This window comes from Amphiura filiformis, chromosome 14 (assembly GCF_039555335.1).
Source record: "Amphiura filiformis chromosome 14, Afil_fr2py, whole genome shotgun sequence".
Taxonomy (NCBI): Eukaryota; Metazoa; Echinodermata; class Ophiuroidea; order Amphilepidida; family Amphiuridae; genus Amphiura; species Amphiura filiformis.
Window position 1 is genome coordinate 14080218 of NC_092641.1, and position 21525 is coordinate 14101742.

The following is a 21525-nucleotide window of genomic DNA, read 5'->3' on the forward strand; positions in this document are numbered from 1 at the left end:
GATAACTCCCTTTACAATAACTCTGTAATGAATCAAACTTGCTGACAACATTTAAAAATGAGGTTAATACTATTTGCTGGAGTTTGGGGAATTTTCGTGTAATTCCAGTGACATCTCATTCTCAAACCACATTGGGCAAGTCATTTCTACATGAAGAGTTCAGATCAATATGTGTACCTAAAGGCTGCCTTATATTAACACTAGAACTACTGAGCCATATTTTGTATAACGGGCTAGAGGGTGGGGGGTGTAGATTATTCATCCAGTTGATGAAAGCTAGTGCATATATTAAATCAAATACTGGAACTTATGTTTCGTTAACAGGATGTTTCATCCGAAACCACCTCACGTGAGCAATCAACCTGAATTAGTCACCTGATGATGTCCGGTGGTTTCGGGCGAAAAGTCATGTTTATGAAATGTATGTTCCAGTATTTGATTTAATTTCTGTACTTTTGCTTCCCTCTTTTATGAATGAACATGTGATTTTGTAATAATATTACAACATTTTGCAGTATATCTCAACACCATTAGATGTCAATAATAAAAGTCACACAACGGAGCCTTTTGAGATACAACAGTATCTGATGTGGCTGACATTATAATATGACGTAATCGTATTGAGCATATGACTAAAGGCACCAAAACATTCAGTCCATATCTCGGAAATTGACCTCTGTTTATTTTCTTGCATGGAAAGAATCGTATACCTAAATGCTTGTATAAACCAGCCAAAAGGCATGAAACGTCGGGTTCTTCCGCTGCCATTGGTTTGAATAGTATTTTCCAGAGTTCAGGGAATTTTAAAATGAATCTACTGGATCCTACAAACCACAATGGGGCCACATTTAATTCTGTCTAACAGGAGTTCAATAGCTGCCCTGTACCCCTGATAGCTGCTCTGAGTCGCTAACTTTGTTCATCCGTAGTACCTGGCCAAAGTGCACAGACGGAACAAACGATTTACTCTTAACATTTACTAGACCTGTAATATTATGCAGGGGGCTGCAGACGCGCAGCCACTCCCCCCCCCCAAAAAAAAAATCGCTAAACGATGTGCACATCAGTGTGACGTCAAATGACATCATCTACAGTCTACCCGGGAAGTCTTATGGGATTTATCAAAAAGGTCAATTTATATATCTTTCATTTCGTTTATAGTGCTCACAAGCTTTTAATTCTATAAGGTCAATTAAAAAAATGTTTGTTTGCCACAAGCAACCAAACCAAAGAACATAAAAATCTCAAGTCACTTTTTTGTCATTATTTTTGCACATTTCCTCTTCCAAAAGTGTAATAACAATTTTGAGTGTCATCTGTAAGATGTGGTTTCACTTTTCCTATGTCAAAATGGCGGATGTCCCGATGGAAAAAAAAGGATCAACCTACAGACCCTCCAAATTTTTGTCTCTTATGGGCAAATGAACAATATTTTTATTGACCTAATTAGTGGCCCTAATTAGCAACTTCAAAATAATGATCTCATCACATAAAATAACAATTAATAAAAATACACTAGTAGCCCGTTTAGGAATATTACATTGCCTTCTGCATTTGAGCTCGGCAAAATATACTGCTGCATGTTTGTGAATTTACTGGGCAGCTCCATGGTTGTGTACTGAGATATGCATCAATTAGTAACAACAAGAAATTGACCCCTTACCTATTGAATAAAATATACAAAGTCAACAGATTTGCCCAGAAATACAATTTGTATTTGGTTGGAAATACAGAAATGTTTGTTTACTTATTTTAACTCTCTTCACACGGATGTCGACTGCAGACGACAAGTTTCAAACTTTTTATAAAAAATTCAAAAATTTCAGAATTGTAAATTTTCATGACCATATTTGGAATCAGCATGAAAAATGCATCCCAATGAGTACAAACAAGCCTAGTATTGGTTCGGTGGTTCTTGAGATAGCTCTTGATATTTTGAGAAAATATCTCAAAAATTTTTTTTTTATGTTGAAGCCTATGCCTAGCACGCAGAGCATTAAATGAAGGGTATAAAAAAGTATATGCAGTTAAGTGTAGCGTGAGTCAATACTGGGGCTAGATTTGAGATTTAACTTAAATTTTAAATTTAATTTTTGAGTTAATTGTAGATTAAATACAACCATTAGGCCTAAAAAAGTTGTTTCAGTGGCGTAACAAATTAAAAAAATTAGAGTAGGTCGGCATTTAAAAAAAAAATTGTTGCACACATTTAAAGCGGTAAATTGCATATTATAAAGGCCTTGGAACTTTTTTGTTTCTTTTTCTTTTTTTAATTTTCTTTTTTTCTTTTTTTTTAAATTGTTTTGCAAAAACAAAATAAAAAAAGTCTAGGGTCTGGCCTATTTTTTGGGTCGGTCGGTTTATGTTTATTTTACAATTTTTTTTTAAGGCCTTAACTCAAAATTTAAATTTTCGTCAACACTGGACTATTTTTCCTTGATTCTGTTCAATACCACTTATCAAATTTTAATGGGTTTCAACTTAACACAGTGTTTGCAATGAGTAAATTAAAAATGAAATTAATATTAAAAGTCAAAACTAAATTTCTGTCAACTCTTTTTCCATGATTTCATATTTAAATCTTGAATCCTACGAAACAGAGAGCTCACAGTGAGTGAAATTCAAGTGCTGTTGTAAAACAGAAAACAAGTCTTCGGTTTCATGTTTCTTTTAGTTCCTTTGTGCCAGTCAGTGAGATTGATTTCAATATATCATATGCAATTTAATCGCTCTATACAATTTGCTATCCAAGTCCAAGACCTATTTAGGATTGATTTACATAACCATTATCAAATTTGACTTGTAAAGCACCTGCTTGTAACATCAAATGATCTGTGCTTAAATTTGATCTAGAATTGTGATAATTATTATTTTTTTAAATAATGAAGGAGGCAGCCTATATGCTTCACCCAGGCATAAAACAATGTGAGAAACAATATGCGAGGATCAGGCATTACAAACGATGCAAGGATTTTTGCAAGCTTAAGTTACGAATGACTTTATGACTAGGCTCCTTATAATCAAAATTGAGAGAGCAAAAAAAATCAGGGACTCCCCGGGGACTGAACACAAGGGCCTCATGATTATTGGCTGAGAGTACTATCATTATATTAGCATCAATTAGTCTTGAAATTTGAGAGATGGGCGAGGCCCGTGAGCCAGGATTTATTTTTTTTGGGGGGGAGGTGCTGATTTTGAAAAAGTGGACTTTTTTTTCAAAATTTGGACTGGGGCGGATTTGGACATTTTGGACCAAAAAGATATAAAAAGCCTCTATTTTTTTTTTCGCATAAATGGGACTTTTTGGGCCTTTGGCATTTGGGGGGGGGGTGCATCGCACCCCATGGCTACGGGCTTGAAGGGGGAAGTGGCAAAAATTAGAAAAAGTGGCTGAAAAGAAGAATGTGTCATTTTGTCGAAAAGTAGGGGGGTAGGCACATCCCCCGTCCCTCAGGATTGGTGCCATTATACTACTTTGCCATCTGAGTTCATGGGGGTACTCATCCAGTGTGTATTATTTTTGCACACAGTCCACTATGCACATCCCTGACGCCTCTTGTGTACACACAAGGGCTGCTTAAAACCCAACTGCAAAACATTATAGAACTGGGTATTAATATATTTTGAGGCAGGATTAAAGTATGAAACCAACATTAGGCCCCACAATCAAATTCTGCAGAAAATGATTATTATTATATTAACTTACATTACTATTAACTTACAACTGCATGTACATGAAATACAAATGAATACGCATAAATAAACAATTTAAAACAGGGGAGTGTTTAGCAGAGTTTTGAACATATAGACATCGACAACATATGGCATGTTTGGCATATTAAAGGGGCACTTCTTGATACAGATTGGTTTATCCCCTGAAATGCAGTGGTGTAGCACCATGTGCCCCCGATCGATTTGAAAATTTAGAAAATTGATGAAAAATAGTTTGTGACCCCTATCATCAGGCATGGTGCCCCCAATCATTATCGGTGCCCCCTCCAATAGGATGACTAATGCTATGCCACTGCTAAAACGTGACCGAGGACTATATAATTAATACGAAAGAATGGTGGCCTAATGGTTAGGGCGCGAGCTTCATAATAAAAAAGGTTGCAGGTTCAAGCCCCACCACGGACAGTGTGTTGCGTCCTTGGGCAAGACGACTTAATTCCCAATTGCTTCACTCCACCCAGGTGTAAAATGGGGAGCTGCTGGGGGTAATCACAATCTAAGTCGGCTGAAAGTACCTGCGCATCAGTTGCGGACTTATTGAAGCGAAATCTAAACTGAATGTTATTTTTAAAAGTGTTGACAAAATATTTTGCAAAAATGTTTACCCAAAATATTTACAATAACATTTTTAAAATGTTTTCATGACCTTTATATAACCTGACATTTATTGTGTTTGCTGGGTGTGAAGTCAATGACCAAATCAACAGAAAAGTTGAAAATTAATTCAGTGACGTAGCATGGGTCATCATTTGGGGGGGACCAACCATGATTGGGGGCACCGGGTCTGATGGGAGGGGGGGGGAACAAGCCATTTGTCGACAATTTTCCTATGGAATTTTCTGAATTTTACAATAGATTGGGGACATGTACCCCTATGACGCTATGTCACTAATTTATTGACCATACCGTAAAAAATGGATGCACAAAGTGCCCCATTGTAGAGACTGTTTACAATTTCTTGAAATTTCAATCAGCCTTTATAGTTAACTGTCTTGAAAAATATCTTAACCTTTGCCTCTCTTGAGGCTTTTTGTAATCAAAGCTGACACACAGTCTAGTCTGATAAGTGAAAATGTGATGCAAACCACAAACTGGGCTATTCCAATTGAAATCCATACACCCCCTGGAAGACATTACCTTAATCTCTCACACAGGGGGTGTAGATTTCAAATGGAGTTGCCCATTTAGGTAACCCCATTTGAAATTCATACTCCCTGTGTATTAAGGTCATGTCTTCCATATGATAGGGGGACGTGAATGTCAACTGGAATAGCCGAATTAACCCAAAGGCTGCCTGGTGTTATGCAATATTATTTTATTGTCCTTCATTTAAAACCAAAATGGGAAAACAATGTAAACAAACAGTTCAGCTAACGCCCTACTTTTTGGCGAGAGGGGGGGGGGGGGAAGGAGGAAGGAAGAAAGAAAGAAAGAAAGAAAGAAGGAAGAAGAGAAAACTGGAATAGCCCAGAAAACCGGAAAAGCCCAATTTACCCAAAGGCTGCCTGGTGTTATTAAAACAATATTATTTTATTGTCGCTCATTTAAAAACAAAAATGGGAAAACAATGTAAATAAATAGTTCAGGTTCATTAAACTATAAAACTTGCTTCCTTTTTTAATGTTATGTTCAATATTGTTTATTGAAATTTTGCTTAGGACAATAGATATTCTTTATGTACTAAATTTTTATATGTTCAAATAGATTGTGTGACTTTTAGTAACAAATGAATAAAAGTTATCAGAATATTTATTGTGTTTTGTCCCGCGGGGTTTTGGCACTCATATATGAAAGCATCCGTGTGAAAGAAAACACGGATTTGGGTGGTTTTGAAAAGCAAAACGAGGATCCGTGCGGGTGTGCGATTAGAGTCTCAAAACACTCATTTTAGTCAAAGAAGGGGTGTTTTTTTAAGGATGATCCTCGCTTAGGGTAATTTTTTTTAATTACCCAATTAACGGACATTAGTGGTGACATATTTATCAAATTATTCGGCACAAAAGAGTGGTTTCTGAGCAATTTTACCAACCAGATTTAAAACAAATTCGGAGCCGACTTCAACAGTGCCAATTTTAAGCTTACCGATATCACTGTACCGACACACGCAATGTCTATCCTTGTTTAGGGGTAAATTTCTAACCAATTCCTCGCTTAGGGTGTTTTTATAATGTCTATTGTTTTAGGGGTAAATTTTAAAACAATTCCTTGCTTAGGTGTTTTTATTTCAGTACAATCCTTGTTTAGGGTAAGTTTGACAAATTTTCGACATCCTAGCTTGGGGTCATTTTTGAAAGTCCATTCACGCGGATGCTTACAACTTTTATACATGAGTGATCCCCCCGGGGTTTTGTCTCTGAAAAAGATGACATCTTTGATTCTCCGTCAAAATGAGCCAGTCTTGTTGACAATTCTTGAGCACAAAATAGCTTCATCTATGCATCATTGCATTAAAGAAATAGGCCTATTGTATGTAACATAACATTAACTTAAAAAATCAACAAAACTGTCAGTTTTTAATGCCTCCGTTTAATTGTGAGCAGGACAAATCAGGAAAAACAAAGAAATTCACTATTTAATTCCACCACTTACTTCGCTAATTCATGTATCAGTCCATCGGTCAAGACTGAGGTTGATTGGCTTCATGTGTTATGAACATCCCATACGCAAGTTTGAATGTTTTGACTTTGTATGAATTCAAAGACTTATTAAATTTTTTCATTAAAAATCTATGATTTTGCAGGGTATATTATTAGTTCATTAATTACAATTAATCAAAAACTAATGTTCACAATCATGCAATATCAGAATTTAACTAGAGTCAACAGACGCTGAATACAAGCCGCAATTTGACCCCTATAACTTGACCCCTGGGTTACGGATGGGGTCAACTGCTCTTGCATTGTGCTTAGGATGTCATAAGAAATATTCCTGGTGAATTTCAGCTTAATCGGAACTTATACATGGATTTTGATTTTTGAAAATTTTTGATTGACCTTTTGACCCCCTTAATGACCTTTGACCTCAATGAAAAAAAAACCTTGTGTACACCGACAAAATGCATTGTTCCAATTTTAAATAAAAAATTCTAACATGTTTAGTTCTTGAGATAAAAATTCTTGAAGTTATTCAGCTAAAAACAGGAAGTGACCCCTTAATGACCTTTGACCCCCAAAATAAAAATACCATGCATACATCAGGGAACACTAATTCATGTATGTTGGTTATATTATTCTGGTCTGTTTACATTTTGAGATAAAAATTTTTGAACATTTTTGGTTTTTGACCGGAAGTAACCCCTTAATGACCTTTGACCCCAAACCTGTAGGCATCCTAAAGACCCTGGCTAGTAGCAATGCATGTGTGCTAATGGCGACTCTCTGCTATATATTTTGTAAAGACAGTGATTTTTTGAATATTTTTAGCTTTCAGACCGGAAATGACCCCCTTAATGACTTTTTACCTTAATTCTTTTTAGTAATTTTTAAGCACTGCCACATGTTGATTCATATGCATGAGTCACATGATCATTGCATGAAATTTGTGGAAGGAGTAGCATTTTTGTGAAATCACATTTTTGACCATTATAGCTAGGTCAAAGGTCACAGCGAGGTCAAAGTCAAATGGAAGGTTTGGCCTAGCCCAGTGGTCATTTGGGTCAACTTTGGTTGAAATCTGTCAATCCTTTGCATGAAGCTAGATGCAGTTGATTGGTTGCCAGAAGAAAGAAAGAAGAAGAAAGAACTAGAGTCAACAGACTCTGAATACAAGCAGCCGCTGTTGACATTTGACCCCTAAAGGTTGACCTTTGGGGTCATAAATATTATTATATTTTTAACATGTTTAGAATGTCGTAAGAATAATTCCTGTTGAATTTGAGCTCGATTGGACCAATTTCGAAATATGACCTTTGACCCCTATAACTTGACCCTTGGGTCACGGATGGGGTCAACTGCTCTTGCATTGTGCTTAGGATGTCATAAGAAAGATTCCTGGTGAATTTCAGCTTAATCGGAACTTATACATGGATTTTGATTTGTTGAAAATATTTGATGGACCTTTTGACCCCCCTTAATGACCTTTGACTTCAATGAAAAAAAAACCTTACGTACACTGTAAAAATGCATTGTTCCAATTTTAATTAAAAAATTCTAACATGTTTAGTTCTTGAGATAAAAATTCTTAAAGTTATTTAGCTAAAACAGGAAGTGACCCCTTAATGACCTTTGACCCCCAAAATAAAAATACCATGCATACATCAGGTAGCACTGATTCATGTATGATGGTTATATTACTCTGGTCTGTTTACATTAAGAGATAATTTTTTTTGAACATTTTTGATAATTTTAGTTTTTGACCGGAAGTAACCCCTTAATGACCTTTGACCCCAAAACTGTAGGTATCCTAAAGACCCTGGCTAGTAGCGATGCATGTGTGTTAATGGCGACTCTCTGCTATATAATTTGCAAAGACAGTGATTTTTTGAATATTTTTTACAAATTTTTCAGACTTTTACCGGAAATGACCCCTTAATGACCTTTGACCTCAATTCTTTTTGATAGGTTTTAAGCACTGCTACATGTTGATTCATATGCATGAGTCACATGATCATTGCATGTAATTTGTGGAAGGAGTAGCATTTTTGTGAAATTAACATTTTGGTCATAAGGTCAAGGTCAAAGGTCACAGTCAGGTCAAAGTCAAACGGAAGGTTTTGCCTAACCCAGTGGACATTTGGGTCAAATATGGTTGAAATCTGTCAATGCCTGGCGGAGCTAGAGCATTTTGATTGGTTGCCAGAAGAAAGAAGAAAGAATTAGAAGAAGACAGAACAAGCCGACATTCGTCGTCGGCTTGTAAGAAGAAAGAAGAAGAAAGAATTGAGAAGAGACAGAACAAGCCGACATCCGTCGTCGGCTTGTAAAAATACAACGTTAGGCCCATGAAAGTCAATTTCGAGTTTATCGTCCCTTTTTTTTCCCAGGTTGGTGAGGTGACTTTTTCATTTTTCATTTTTCATTATTTCATCAGATTTCATTATTGACCTAAAGTGCGTGTTGATTTAAGGGGGTTCGAAACGATGTTTCTGGAAAACAGAAACTGAATTTAGAACCATTTGAATAGATTGAATAAGTTAAGCTAAATACACTGAGCAAAATAGTTTTTGTTTGAAGGAAATCGGACATACGGTTGTCAAGATATGCATGTTTTTAGTTTCTTTGTATTGTTTTTACCAATATATTGATGAAGTTAATGAGGAAAATTGGCAAAATGTGCTCATGAATATTCATGTTTGCCAATATTATACCAATATCTTATGAATAAACCTTCATACATGATACTACTTTTATTTTATATGATTTTGACATGAAACTTTGCCAATGTGTTTCTATGGCCTAAAACATGCATATTTGCATAATTAATTAGCATTATACTTAAGGCTAATTAATTATGCAAATATGCAAATTAGATTTGCGGGAAAATCACATGTTAAAGTTTTAGGTCATAGAGACACATTGGCAAAGTTTCAGGTCAAAATTCTTAAAGGTAAAGTAGTATGAAGGTTTATTCATAAAATATTGGGAAAATATTGGCAAAAATTAATATTAATGAGCACATTTTGCCAATTTTCCTCATTAACTTCATCAATATAATAGCAAAAACAATAGAATACAAAGAATCTTTCAACAGCAATATCTCAAAAACCGTTTGTCCGATTTAATCAAATTTTAGAATTAAGATTATTTTGAATATCTCTCTGCAACAAGTCTATTTTAATCTCAATCAGAGCAACTTGATTTTGCCTTTCGTACCACCTTAAAGCCACACTCATACATGTTATTTATAAACATGTTTTTATATGGGTAGGGACTAGAAAAGTTAGAAAAGAGCCTGGTTTTGGTTCCAAGTTATAAATTTATATGTTTTAAAAAAAAAATATATGTTTCCAATTGATAAAGCTGGTGACGCGGGTGTTTTTGGTGTCCAAAAAGTGACGCGGGCGGGGGACGATAAACTCGGAATCGACTTTCACGCGCCTTATAGGCATTCACCTTTTCAAAAATTATGCAATTCTCCTCAATATATGTTGCAATACTAATTTACTAATGTCCCAATATTAGAAGAAAATTAAGCATTTTTAAATAGCCTTTGGTTATATCACATAGTGCTTTAAATGTACTACAATAATTATTATAGAAATGAGTGACTCAAAATAAAAATTGCATTGTAATAAAACACAAGTTTTTTCAATATTGCCTTATGCAAGATCTGAACATCTTCGGCAAAATGAGTCAGTCTTAATGACAAACCACAACCTGGCAAAACAGCTTTATATTACATGCATCACTGCTCTTACATTTTTAAATATAAATTATAAGATATGGTTTAATTTTGTTATTATTTGCATCTGCATTAGTCCATTGTCAAATTCCAATTGATTCATTGTATAGATAAGAACACTAAAATAAAGTAAACCATCAAAAAAAGACTAAAGAAATTAAGGGGGTACTACACCCCTACCCAATTTTGTGCCTATTTTTGCATTTTTCTCAAAAATTATAGCGCATTGGGGACAAGTAAGATATGTTTATTATAGGGGCAAGGACTACAACTATTGCACTGGAAATTTTATTTCAGCACAGACAACAGTTGTGGAGTTACAATCAAAAATGAGGGAAAACCAATATTTGATCCATAAATCAATAACTACTTGCTTTGAGTTGCTGAATTTTTAGTACATTAGTTGTAGCCCTTGCCCCCAAAATATACATATCTTACTCGTCACAAGAGGCTAGGTGGTTTCTTTCATTTGAACTCATTATTTGCAGTGTTCGAAATTTATGCCTCAAAAAGTTACAGGCCAGCCGGGCTTGACCTTAAAAAGTTACTGGCCAGCTGGGCCGGCAACTAGATGCCAGTCAGAAAAGTTACCGGTCAGGCCAAAAAGTTACAGGCCAATGGCCGGCTGACCGGAACGCTGATTATTTGCCCCCCCCTCAGTCAGAACTCTTGCCCCCCCCCCCAGAAAAAACCCAAATTTTGCGCAAAATTTGTTGATTTTGCCCCCCCCCCAATTCACTTTTCCCCTAACCTTATTACCTTTATTTTTTTACATATGTGTGCTGTCAAACACAACAGTCACAGTGGCTATATAGCGGGAATACTATGATACTCTGTACAGTATAGACTATCTATAGCAAGCTTAAAATCTTTTTTCAACCATGGTGTTTTTATGGTAATCAAAAGGTATGAGATTTTTGTGGCAACAGTCACAGCCCAATAAAACGGGCACATTTTGACTAAATCTATTTTTATACATGAACTTACCGTCTACGCTGCAATCTGTCACGAATTCCAATGCCAAATATGTATGCGTGTGTTGAAATCGAACAGGTTCTCTGCTTGAACGCATGGATAATAAAATGAAAACATTGCATGCCAGCTGTCATGCCACGCCTATTAGTTATTCACAGCCCGTCACCAAACAGCAGAGGGATTCTCTGAATCTGGTTTCGTCTTCAGTAGATAGCAGATGTTGTTTTGGCATTTTACATAGTGGGCTGCACTTGTGGCGTATTTCTGAGTTGTGTTTATTCATGAGGGGTGGGGTGTGCAGCATTGTGGGGATAATACTTTTCCTTCTTACGATATTTTTTTACATTTGAAATTATGTTACTATTTTTTCCTATTGTTCAATAAGCCTATATATGCCAGGGGTGTGAGAATTAGGAACCAATCAACATTTACGCCGGGGGAGCCTAGAGTTTTAAGGGGGGGAGTCCGAATTTGAACCATTTTAGTAGGGGGATGTTCAAAAATGGAAAAAAGGGGGGGGATCCTAACATTTTGAGTAGGAGAACACAGGTTTTTGAAGTCTTTCAAAACCTGAGCCCATACCGGTATTGTTTGTTTGTTGTTTGTTGAAAAACTTGAAGCTATAATGTAGGCCCTATGATATCAACAATTGGTGAAATAATATTAGTTATTACTATCACTCTATCAGGAAGGATTTCTCTCCGTTTTATACCGAAATAACAGTAAAGGTTAAAGTAAAAGAACCCTATTAATTTTGGCACATCGAAGGGAAGGGGGGGGGGGCAAAGACTTTTTGACAAAAGGGAGGGAAAGATTTTTGGCACGGCCAGGGGAGGATTTGAGTACACATAATGGTTGCACCACATGCGCATATTTTTTGGGGGGTGGGGCTTTGGGGGCGCAAGCCCCCCGGGGTAAAAAGAATTAGTAAAGAAAAAAGGGCGGAAAAATATTTTTAAAGTACCAAAAATTGTGAAAAAATGTCGCTTGCGTCTATAGGCCTAATATATATATATTTTTTTGCTTTTCACTTTTTCAAATCACCGTCCAAAAAAAAAAAATTGGGTCAAACTTTTCGGGCTGTTGAGGAAGGGCGGTAAAATTGAATTTTCTTCAGCCCCCCGGGGTAGGAGTGACCACGGTAGGCCACTGCATCACCCCTTATGCACGGAGTTTATGTGTAAGAAATTAGCTGCATCATAGAGTTGAAATTGAGTCAAAGAATCACATGAAGAACACAATGAATTATGCATCATGCAAAAAAATAATAATTTGGAGGCACATTCTTCGATAAAGTTTTCAAAATGCCAAATTTGTGTCGCCCGTAGTCTCAAGTCGTATTTCAGACTTTATTAATATAACCTATATGCCTACTTAGTAGTTAGTTTTTAAAATGTGTGGGGCTAGAGGTTCAAACTTGCTAGAGTATAAAACAATAAACTTGAGCTGATAATGCATATCCATTGCTTTCCTCCATGTCACCAGCCAAGGTGCGTTCCGTACATGTGTCCCTGCTCGTTAAACATGAGCGCATATAACGGATTAGGCCTATAGGTACTTTTCATTGCCCTAATTATAAAGTATAAAACATCACAACACATGCAGGTTATTAAATTTTTCCAACAGGTCTTTGAGACTATGTCGCCAATATTGTTCAAAGATACGTAACCGTATTTCTTATGGATAACAAACTGTGAAAATAATTGGCTACATGGTGTAACAATAAAATTTGTACAATTTTGAAAATAGAATGACACAAATATGCCGCTTATTTTTTGGTTTGATATTTATATTTCTATCAAGATAATTTCTTTAGCCACCAGCTAAGCTTAGTTTCAATAAAATTGACGGTATATAAGTGAAGATATGGCCAATTATGTAACCTAGTCTTAAAACCGCTTGGGCCACTTTTGTCTAAGTGTTACAAAAGTGACTGAATAGAGTTGAACCATGGACCAGTTGGACGATGCTCTTATGATAGGCAGTTTTAAACAATGGGGTATTCGAAGTGGTAAAATGATTACATAATGGAATTTCTCCTTTAGTTTTGAAAGTCACAACTAAGCACTGACATATCAACCTCATTTACTAGAAATCGTGACTGCAGCTCAAAAACTTCAACCCCAATTCACGTTGGAAGAGCGTATTTTTATGGTTGTGAGATTCGCTAGATGTATCCTTCGAGTCCAGACTCGGACTCGAGTCCGGACTCGAGTCCACTTTTTGTTGGACTCGGACTTGGCTCGGACTCGGACAATAAACGACTCGGCTCGGCTCGGCCTCGGACACAAAGATGACTCGGACTCGAAGCCGAGTCCGGTCCGAGTCCAGTCCAATATTAAATCCATGTAAAATGTGAATTGATTATCTAAAAATGTCAAAACAGATCTCAAATAAAATGTTGACTTCACTTATTTGGCCATAAATTAATTGGGGGCTGTCAAATCTGTTATCTGTCATGTATCCTACCCACCAAATTATTTAGATTTATAGCGGAATCATATTGTCATCATTAATAATTGATAATTAATTAAATGCATAATTTTATTAAATATTTGGACAATATAAATATATCTAAGACTTTTTTCATGGAACTTTCTAATCCATATTAAACTCTTGAAAACATGCACACTACTGGACCATACATCTCAGCTCCCACTCAGTAACTGGTACTCATCCATAGGGCTAGGGTGTCTGTAATGTGTGTGTGTTCACTATACTCACAGCACATATGTCTGGGATATTTGTTTTTTGTCCAATTTAGAATTAATATCAAACAACCAAATTTTTCTGAAAAGGTGAATTTCTGTTAGTATTATTATTATTATGACGATGATGATAACGATAACGATGATGATGATGATGTTATTTTTCTATGATGTGTTTAAATACATTGCCCTTAATTTACATGTATGCTGCATCACAGATCCTGGATCTGTGCTGCACACAAGTTAACTGTGAGTTTACATGTAGTGTACCCCCATATGACTGCTGTCTGATACATGGTAGTTTTTACCTTCGGGAGTTACCTGTTCATGTGTATGGGTCTTTGAAATGAAGTGTATGTATACTGATGGTTGGTTGAATCTTTGAAATGTCAACTGTGTGGGGTGGGGTGGGTGGGGTTTAGTAGGGTGGGTATGTATAGGGGGAGCGGTGTGGTGGCCTTTGACCAACAGCCTTCTTTTTCTACAATTTTGTCATCAAAATGCCGTAAAACTAACTTACTTGTGGGACCCGTCATGAGTACGGGTACGGGTACCATCCATGAGTACGGGTACGGGTCCGAAGCCATGAGTACGGGTATGGGTATGAACCCAAAATAGGGTGCGAGTACGGGTCCGGAGCCATGAGTACGGGTACGGGTACGGAAATTTGGACTCGAGTACGGGTACGGGTCCCAGTATGGGTATGGGTACGGGCCATGGGTACGGGTACAGATATTGGGACTCGAATACTTGTATGAGTCCCATTATGGGTACATGGGTATAAATAAAGCTATTGTTATTGATGTGAACATTAATTTATTGGCAATTATACCTTGCTGTAACACTCTGTCATTTATACCACAACAAATGAATAAAACTACATTTCGCACCAACAGAATTAGAGAAATTAATTTTGTCATAACAATATACAACATTTTAAGTTGTTGTGTGTGCCATGAATTGCTGAGACATTTTTATTTGCTAAGAAGTACTCCCATTTACAGAAGAAAAAGATACTGGTGATGGTCTTAGTGAATCTAGCTTAAAGGTGTCATATTTTTGGGATGCAAAAATCATGTAAACTATGTCTGTGTATGGAACTGCACAATACAAATTTCAACATACATTTAGCAGTGATATATAGCATTCAACTTATTATTCACCAGCTCAACATCAACTGGATTTCAAATTTGATCCAAAATTGGTAGACTTAATTGTCAATTTTCAAAATTAGTGGAGCCTTTCATGCACATCCACACATCCCAGCACACATCCACCAGATTATCCATTAGCTTAATATAATTATTATCATTAATTATGCACATCTGGATAATTATATTGAAGTTTTATTAATATTACCTATAAACTCCAATAAATCATAAATTTCTGTAAACATGGTATAATTGGTATGGCAAAGGAATCATTTGACTCAAATACACACACTGCCCAAGTACATGTGGTGGAAAACGTAGTTTTTATGTGTCCACTTGTGCTAGGGGAGCGTATTTGGATGGGGGAATATTAAAATGATGAATAAATGCTATAATAATGATATCAAAACATGATAACTTGACATTCACCACAAACAACAATTTCTTGAAATGTTTTAGTTCCAGTTTGCTATTTTTTTCCTGGTAGTATGCATGTAGGGGTGGCATGAAGTGTGCAAAGGCTGGAGGCTGTCAAAATCATGGCACTGTAATAGAGGAATCTACACTGTGTGTAGCTGCTGTAGCATACATGTACATTTTGTGTAGCCAGGACTAGATTTACCTTTTTCAGGGCCCTGGGCCAGGCTACAATTTAGGGCACTTGCTATCTGGATCCATGCATGTATTACTCCCCACCCAACCCCATCCATATAACCTATTTGTTTTGATTATGTCTATGATTAGAGTACTCAATGCATGAGTGGAATTAACAGGCATGTGAGAAGTGAGAGTAGATCTACTCGCACTTTCTTACATGCATGTAGGCAGGTACTGTATGGTACCCGTATCCATGGGTACGGGACCCGTATCCATGGGTACGGGTACCGGGCCATGAGTACGGGTACGGGTCCCAAGCCATGAGTACGGGTACGGGTCCCGGGCCATGAGTACGGGTACGGGTCCCAGGCCATGAGTACGTGTACGGGTCCCAGTCCATGAGTACGGGTACGGGTCCGAAGCCAAAAGAGGGCATGAGTACGGGTCCGGAGCCATGGGTACGGGTACGGAAATTGGAAATTAGGTACGAGTACGGGTACTACAAGTCGGGGTAAAAGTATGCGGAAACTTTCAAATTGTCTTTTTTTTTCAGCAAATTTGTATTGTAAATTTTAAAATTAGAAACAAAATATAAAATTTTGTTCCATTTTTTGGAAATGTTCCACCTGATGACCCAGGTTTTCAAAATGTTACACCAAATGACTCCCTTCTTTCAAAATTACCCAATTACCCCTTTTTCATTTTATTATACCCAATGACCCATATTTATACAAATGGCTCCTACTAAGCAATGCCAGTAGGCAGATACCTACATGTACCACATTAAAGTTTAATGACCCCTCCCCCCCACCTCCAGGCATGGACTCTGACCGAGTCGGGTCTTATTTTTGTTGGACTCGGACTTGGCTCGGCCTCGGCACCCCTGGACTTGGACTCGAGTCGGACTCGGACACAAAAGGACTCGGACTTGGCTCGGACTCGGATACAACTGGACTCGGCTCGGCTCGGACTCGGACGAGCTGGACTCGGGTACAAGTCTGGCCGCCGCCACATGGAGTCAAGTAGAAACCATACGATTGTGTATAGCTCATTTTCCAAACTCACATCTTCCATCAAGGCATACAATTACATGAGAAGTATGTAGAATTTGTTAACAGAAATACTGGCAATAGTGGTCACCCCAGAACAGATAGATGCCCAGCTAAACTTAATTTCAAAATCTGATTGTTTTGTACTTATGCATGTTATGGATGCAAAAACTGTTTTACCAATGATATCTCAGGGATATGAGAAATTACTTTATTTATAAGATAATTTGAAAGAAATTTCATGACTTCATTTTGGATTTTAAATAAATATCATAATTATTATTAAGTTCATGTTAATTATATGAAGAAACACCACTTATAATTCTTTTGTGTCAGTCCTTCGCTGTTTAATGCACAATAAGCATATCTACGCGGTTCAAACTTGATATGCGCAAACATGGCAAAAGTGGCCCAACATGTTTTCTGGATGATTTAATTAATCGGACATAACTTTTGAACCCAAGCTAGTAAAGAAACCAACTAAACGTCTATTTTAGCCAAGATATTACTGATTGCATTGCATATAACATTTGTGCCATAACGCTTTTAGTTTTTTCCTGAGAAGTCAAAATACAATTGTACAAATTTTATTGTTACACCCTGTAGATGAATGTTCTCATATGTGATGGATCAAGCAGACTGCAGAGTTATATTATATGTGGTACATAAAACAATAGTTTTAAAGTTTACAAAAATCAGGCCTATTAATGGAATAAGTCCTGACGTTACGTTCATGTCGTAACAGATACGTTACCTAAATTCTACTCCCCTTGGAAAAAACGCTGTGATAAATGAAGCCAAATACCATACCAGACTTTAGTACGTTGGATGATGATTCGTCAAGTTTTTACACTTGCACGGTTAAGAAAAAGGCGGGAAAGATACAGATACATTACCCCAAACCAGGGTTTACTTTAACGCACAAAACACGCGTATTTACGCGTTCACACACTTTGGGGACCTCTTCAAATCCAAAGTTCAAAGTCCAACGCGTACAAAATCTTGAAAACGTACGTGTTCAAATATTACAAGATTTGAATATAGAAACACCCAATATTGTTTTAAAACATCTTCCAAAATAATTTTAAAAAATACCCCTTGGGCGTTTTTTTAGACCCCTTCAGAGGAAAAATTTGAAAATATCCCTTCAGCAAACTGCTTAAAGAAAACCCTGCCCCAAACACGATTCTGAATGATTTTCATGATTTTTTCGTGGTTGGTATCTTGAGTATTTATGAAATTAATAGCGATATACGTTACAATATGAGTAAATAGCGACATTTTAAACACATTTTGGTGTGTACAGTGAAAGTGGTCTGTTTTGGGGCCGTGTGTACATGATTTCTGTTAAATCTCATAAGAAGACATAAAAAGAGCTCTTAATTGCATATGGTCACTGCATTGACTGGAAACACCCACATAAAAACATTAAGGTTCAACCATGTCATCCGGCCGTCCCGCCACAGAATTTAGACACTACCAAAACTAGGCCAATTCTTCAATACATTGAGCCATTGAGCTTGAATTGGTAGTAGGCCTATAATACATGTAGATAAATATTATACAGGCAGTGCCTCCAAGAGCCATTCCGGGGGCCAAAGTGAACACACAGGTCCCTTTTGCTTTGCTTTTTAAAAGAGCAAAACACACCTTAAAAGCCTTTGCATCGGGGCCTGAGATTGGAATTCCAGTTTCCTTTCTCACGAAGTAAGGGCTAAGAGTAAAATTGTACAATTGTGTTTGGGAGTGGCCTTCTCTCTCTTTTCTCTTTTTCCTAGCTATTTTCTTCCATTTCTTGCTTTGTTTATCAAAGCTATCTAGGCCAGCATGCATATATTAGCCTACACTGGCTATCCAGGCTTGTGCATTTGTATGAGCTTGGAACGGTCCATGGTTTTCCATGGATTAGCATGTGTTCCTCACGGACCAACCTGGGTAAACAAACAATGGACAAAGAAAAGACACCGTAGCACTATAATAGTGGGCCCGTAAAAAAGCAAAGAAACCATATATAAGGAAGAAAATATACCTTAGTGAGCATGAATAAAGGCTTAATAAGCAAAGAAAAGATACCTTAATGGACCCATAAAAAGAAAAAAAGGTATACTTCGGAGAGCTCGTAAAAAGCAAAGAAGAGATAGGCCTACCTTATAGACCTAATGGACAAGAAAGGAGACCTTTGTTGACCCGTAGGCTTATATAGTAAAGAAAAGAAAAGATGCCGTAATTATTCTTGTCTTTATTTTATTTGCTTTTACTGCCCCATAATAAAGTATGTTTTCTTCACTTTTTACGGGCCCCTAGGACACCGGGGTAAAGCACCCCCTTACCCCCCTGTCGGCGGTACTGTATACAGCCCCCTGGGAGCACTCAAGTTTCACAGTGTACACATGCGTTTCCAGAGATTTTCAAAACATACCCTAAACAGAATTTGTCCTAAAGTAGCGCAGATTTGCAACAAATTTTACCCCCTAACAACAGGATTGTACCGGGAAGATACCGCTAAGCAAGGTACAGCTGCATACTATAAATTACTGACATATCTACCTCTCTATATAAATTCTTGGCAGACCAACAGGTTGGTATCCCTCCAAGGGTGCAAAATTCTACATCCAGAGCAGAGAAACCAATGAAATCAACATTCCCACCACCATTGCAGAAGATATCACAAACAAAATAATAGCTGCAAGTAAATCATCTGGTGCTGAACTATTGTAGTCTAAACACATACAAATATAACACTTATAACTGTTTAAAACTCATATTTATTGAACTTAACTCTGCTTTTACAAAGCAATGAATGATGTAATCACATTATACACATATCTTTTGTTTTTTACAAACTAAGTTCTAATTTCAAGATTAAAATCAGTTTGCAGTAGAAAGGTTTCCCTCTCAATCTTACTTACTTGATGGAAGGCACATAGCCAGCATTGACAGTCCGGAGCAGTTATTTTTGCTCTCCGTACCCTTCTTCTCGTCCCCATTTTTTAGGTGCCCCCCTGCTGGCTACGCAACTGTTTGATAACCCCACTTGACCTCAAGTCCTATATGCCCTTTACTGTGGGCTAAAGTCGTTATCAATTGCACAATAATTATACAATAAATTTCTTTTGATTTAATCATAAATGCATAGGTATAGTTGTTATTATGATCACAGTTCAGAGTCATCAGTTGTTAATTTAAAGTTTAAAACTTTTCAAACAGAAATTATTTATACCTCAGAATCTTCAGACGGCTCTCCATCTTTCATCAGTGACAGTGAGACTGTGATGTGTATCATCAGGTCGTGACCTTTTTTACCTTAAGGCTTGTTCAGACGATCGCTTGTAAAGTCGCTTGTAACTACATTCGAATGTAAACTTGCATGTCTTGCCCATCTAAATGCACTCGCATGTAGCTACATGCAAGTTACAAGTGACGATTTTACATGTTAAGATATCTTACATGTAGCGAGCTACAATCGAATGTAAGACCAGTGTGAACAAGACTTGCATGTAAACTCGCTTGGAAACATGACCTTGATAACCCAATCCTATTCTGATTGTGCATAATCATGGCATAATTTACCAATGAAGGTCACTCTTACTTTTGAGTTGGCTTACAAGTAAGTCCCGTGTGGACACACACTCGCTTGTAGCATAATTTAATTGCTGGCTCGCTTGTAAGTTACATTCAAAAATAGGCTGCCTTGTCTCAAACTCCTGGAAGTTTGAACCTGCCCTGTCTTTGTTGAGAGATGCCTAGTTAACTTTGATTTGCACTGCCTCCTTGATGCCTCGTTAAGGTCAACAAGGTCATGATCTGATGATACAACAGTCTCACTCTTATTGATGAAAGATGGAGTGCCTCCTGAAAAGTCTTAAGGTAGGAATAAGTTCTTGTGTTTGGATCAAAAGTTTTATACTTTAATCATTCAATATACCAACACAGGTGCACTTTCATTCCGGTATAGTTGTTATATGTCGTAATTCTATTGATATAACTTGAGTTATCATTAATTTCAAACAAATTTAAATAATTATTCATTAATGGTTACTTTTGGCTAGTGTAAACACACACATCATTGAATTTGTTATCAGAAGTATAAAGTGACTTGACACAGGATTTGTTGTGATTTTTGTTTTCATATATAAAAGTCTATATTAAATCACTCTATGCATTTTCATCTTCCAGTGTAAATATTTCTTTAGATTTTGAGGCCTCTTTCTTAACCCAAGACCATGATATCATTTAAGAACCCAGCGCACCATACATCACCGATAGCTCAAACAAAGTCCAACTGCAGGTCAAAGTTCAACATATCTTTGAGATGATCAACACTATCAGCTTTGAATCCAAACATGGCTTTTCTCAATGTTACATCCAATAATAGCATGGTCAACATAATAGTCAAAATGGAACCATTTTGAGTCCAAGTTCATTAAATTCTTGGAGATGATAGTGTAATAAACTCCATCAACCATGCATGACCTCATTTTACACTCAAGCGAACATCGATCCTCAGAGCAAACACAACATGAAGGTCAAAGTTCAACCCTTTCAGGTCAAAGTTGGACCAATTCTTCAAGATAATAGCCTGTTGAATTCTGACATCAGACTTGACTTCTTAATGGCTTCCCAAGTCCTGGCTGCATAGTGGAACCTATTCAAGGAATATAAGAAGGTAAAAAAGACAAAATGAGTATTATGTACATCATCAGGCTTTCTGACAAAGTTTCCCCTATAAAACTTTTTAGAACAAATGAAATAATTTTATTCACAAAATTACAAAAATTATGAAAGTTATTTGTTGCACATATTGTTTGACAGCCAAACAAACAAAGATACAAAGAAAGAAAGAAACAAGCGAGCAAACAACCATTTGGGCAATAACATAAGCCCCACTTATATGTGGGGGCCAAAAAGGAGCAGAGGTGGGTGCTTTCTGAAACTGGCTGCTTTCTTTCCATTTACAAAATTATTTTTGGTGGA

At 36.9% G+C, this 21525-nt stretch overlaps 2 protein-coding genes across 3 annotated transcripts in view; both read right to left on the reverse strand.

The window, feature by feature from the left end:
• The window catches only part of LOC140169755 (astrocytic phosphoprotein PEA-15-like), a 96478-nt gene extending 85303 nt beyond the window's left edge, over nt 1-11175 (reverse strand). For both annotated transcript variants that reach the window (XR_011861395.1, XM_072193061.1), the window contains exon 1: nt 11059-11175. The gene's annotated coding sequence lies outside the window, so the exon portion shown is untranslated. The remainder of the gene's footprint in view (nt 1-11058) is intronic.
• An 8125-nt stretch (nt 11176-19300) lies between these two features.
• LOC140169757 (nonsense-mediated mRNA decay factor SMG9-like) overlaps nt 19301-21525 on the reverse strand; it is a 44489-nt gene continuing 42264 nt past the window's right edge. The window contains exon 13 of the mRNA XM_072193063.1: nt 19301-21196. Coding sequence (XP_072049164.1) covers nt 21118-21196 — 79 coding nt within the window. The 3' untranslated portion in view covers nt 19301-21117. The remainder of the gene's footprint in view (nt 21197-21525) is intronic.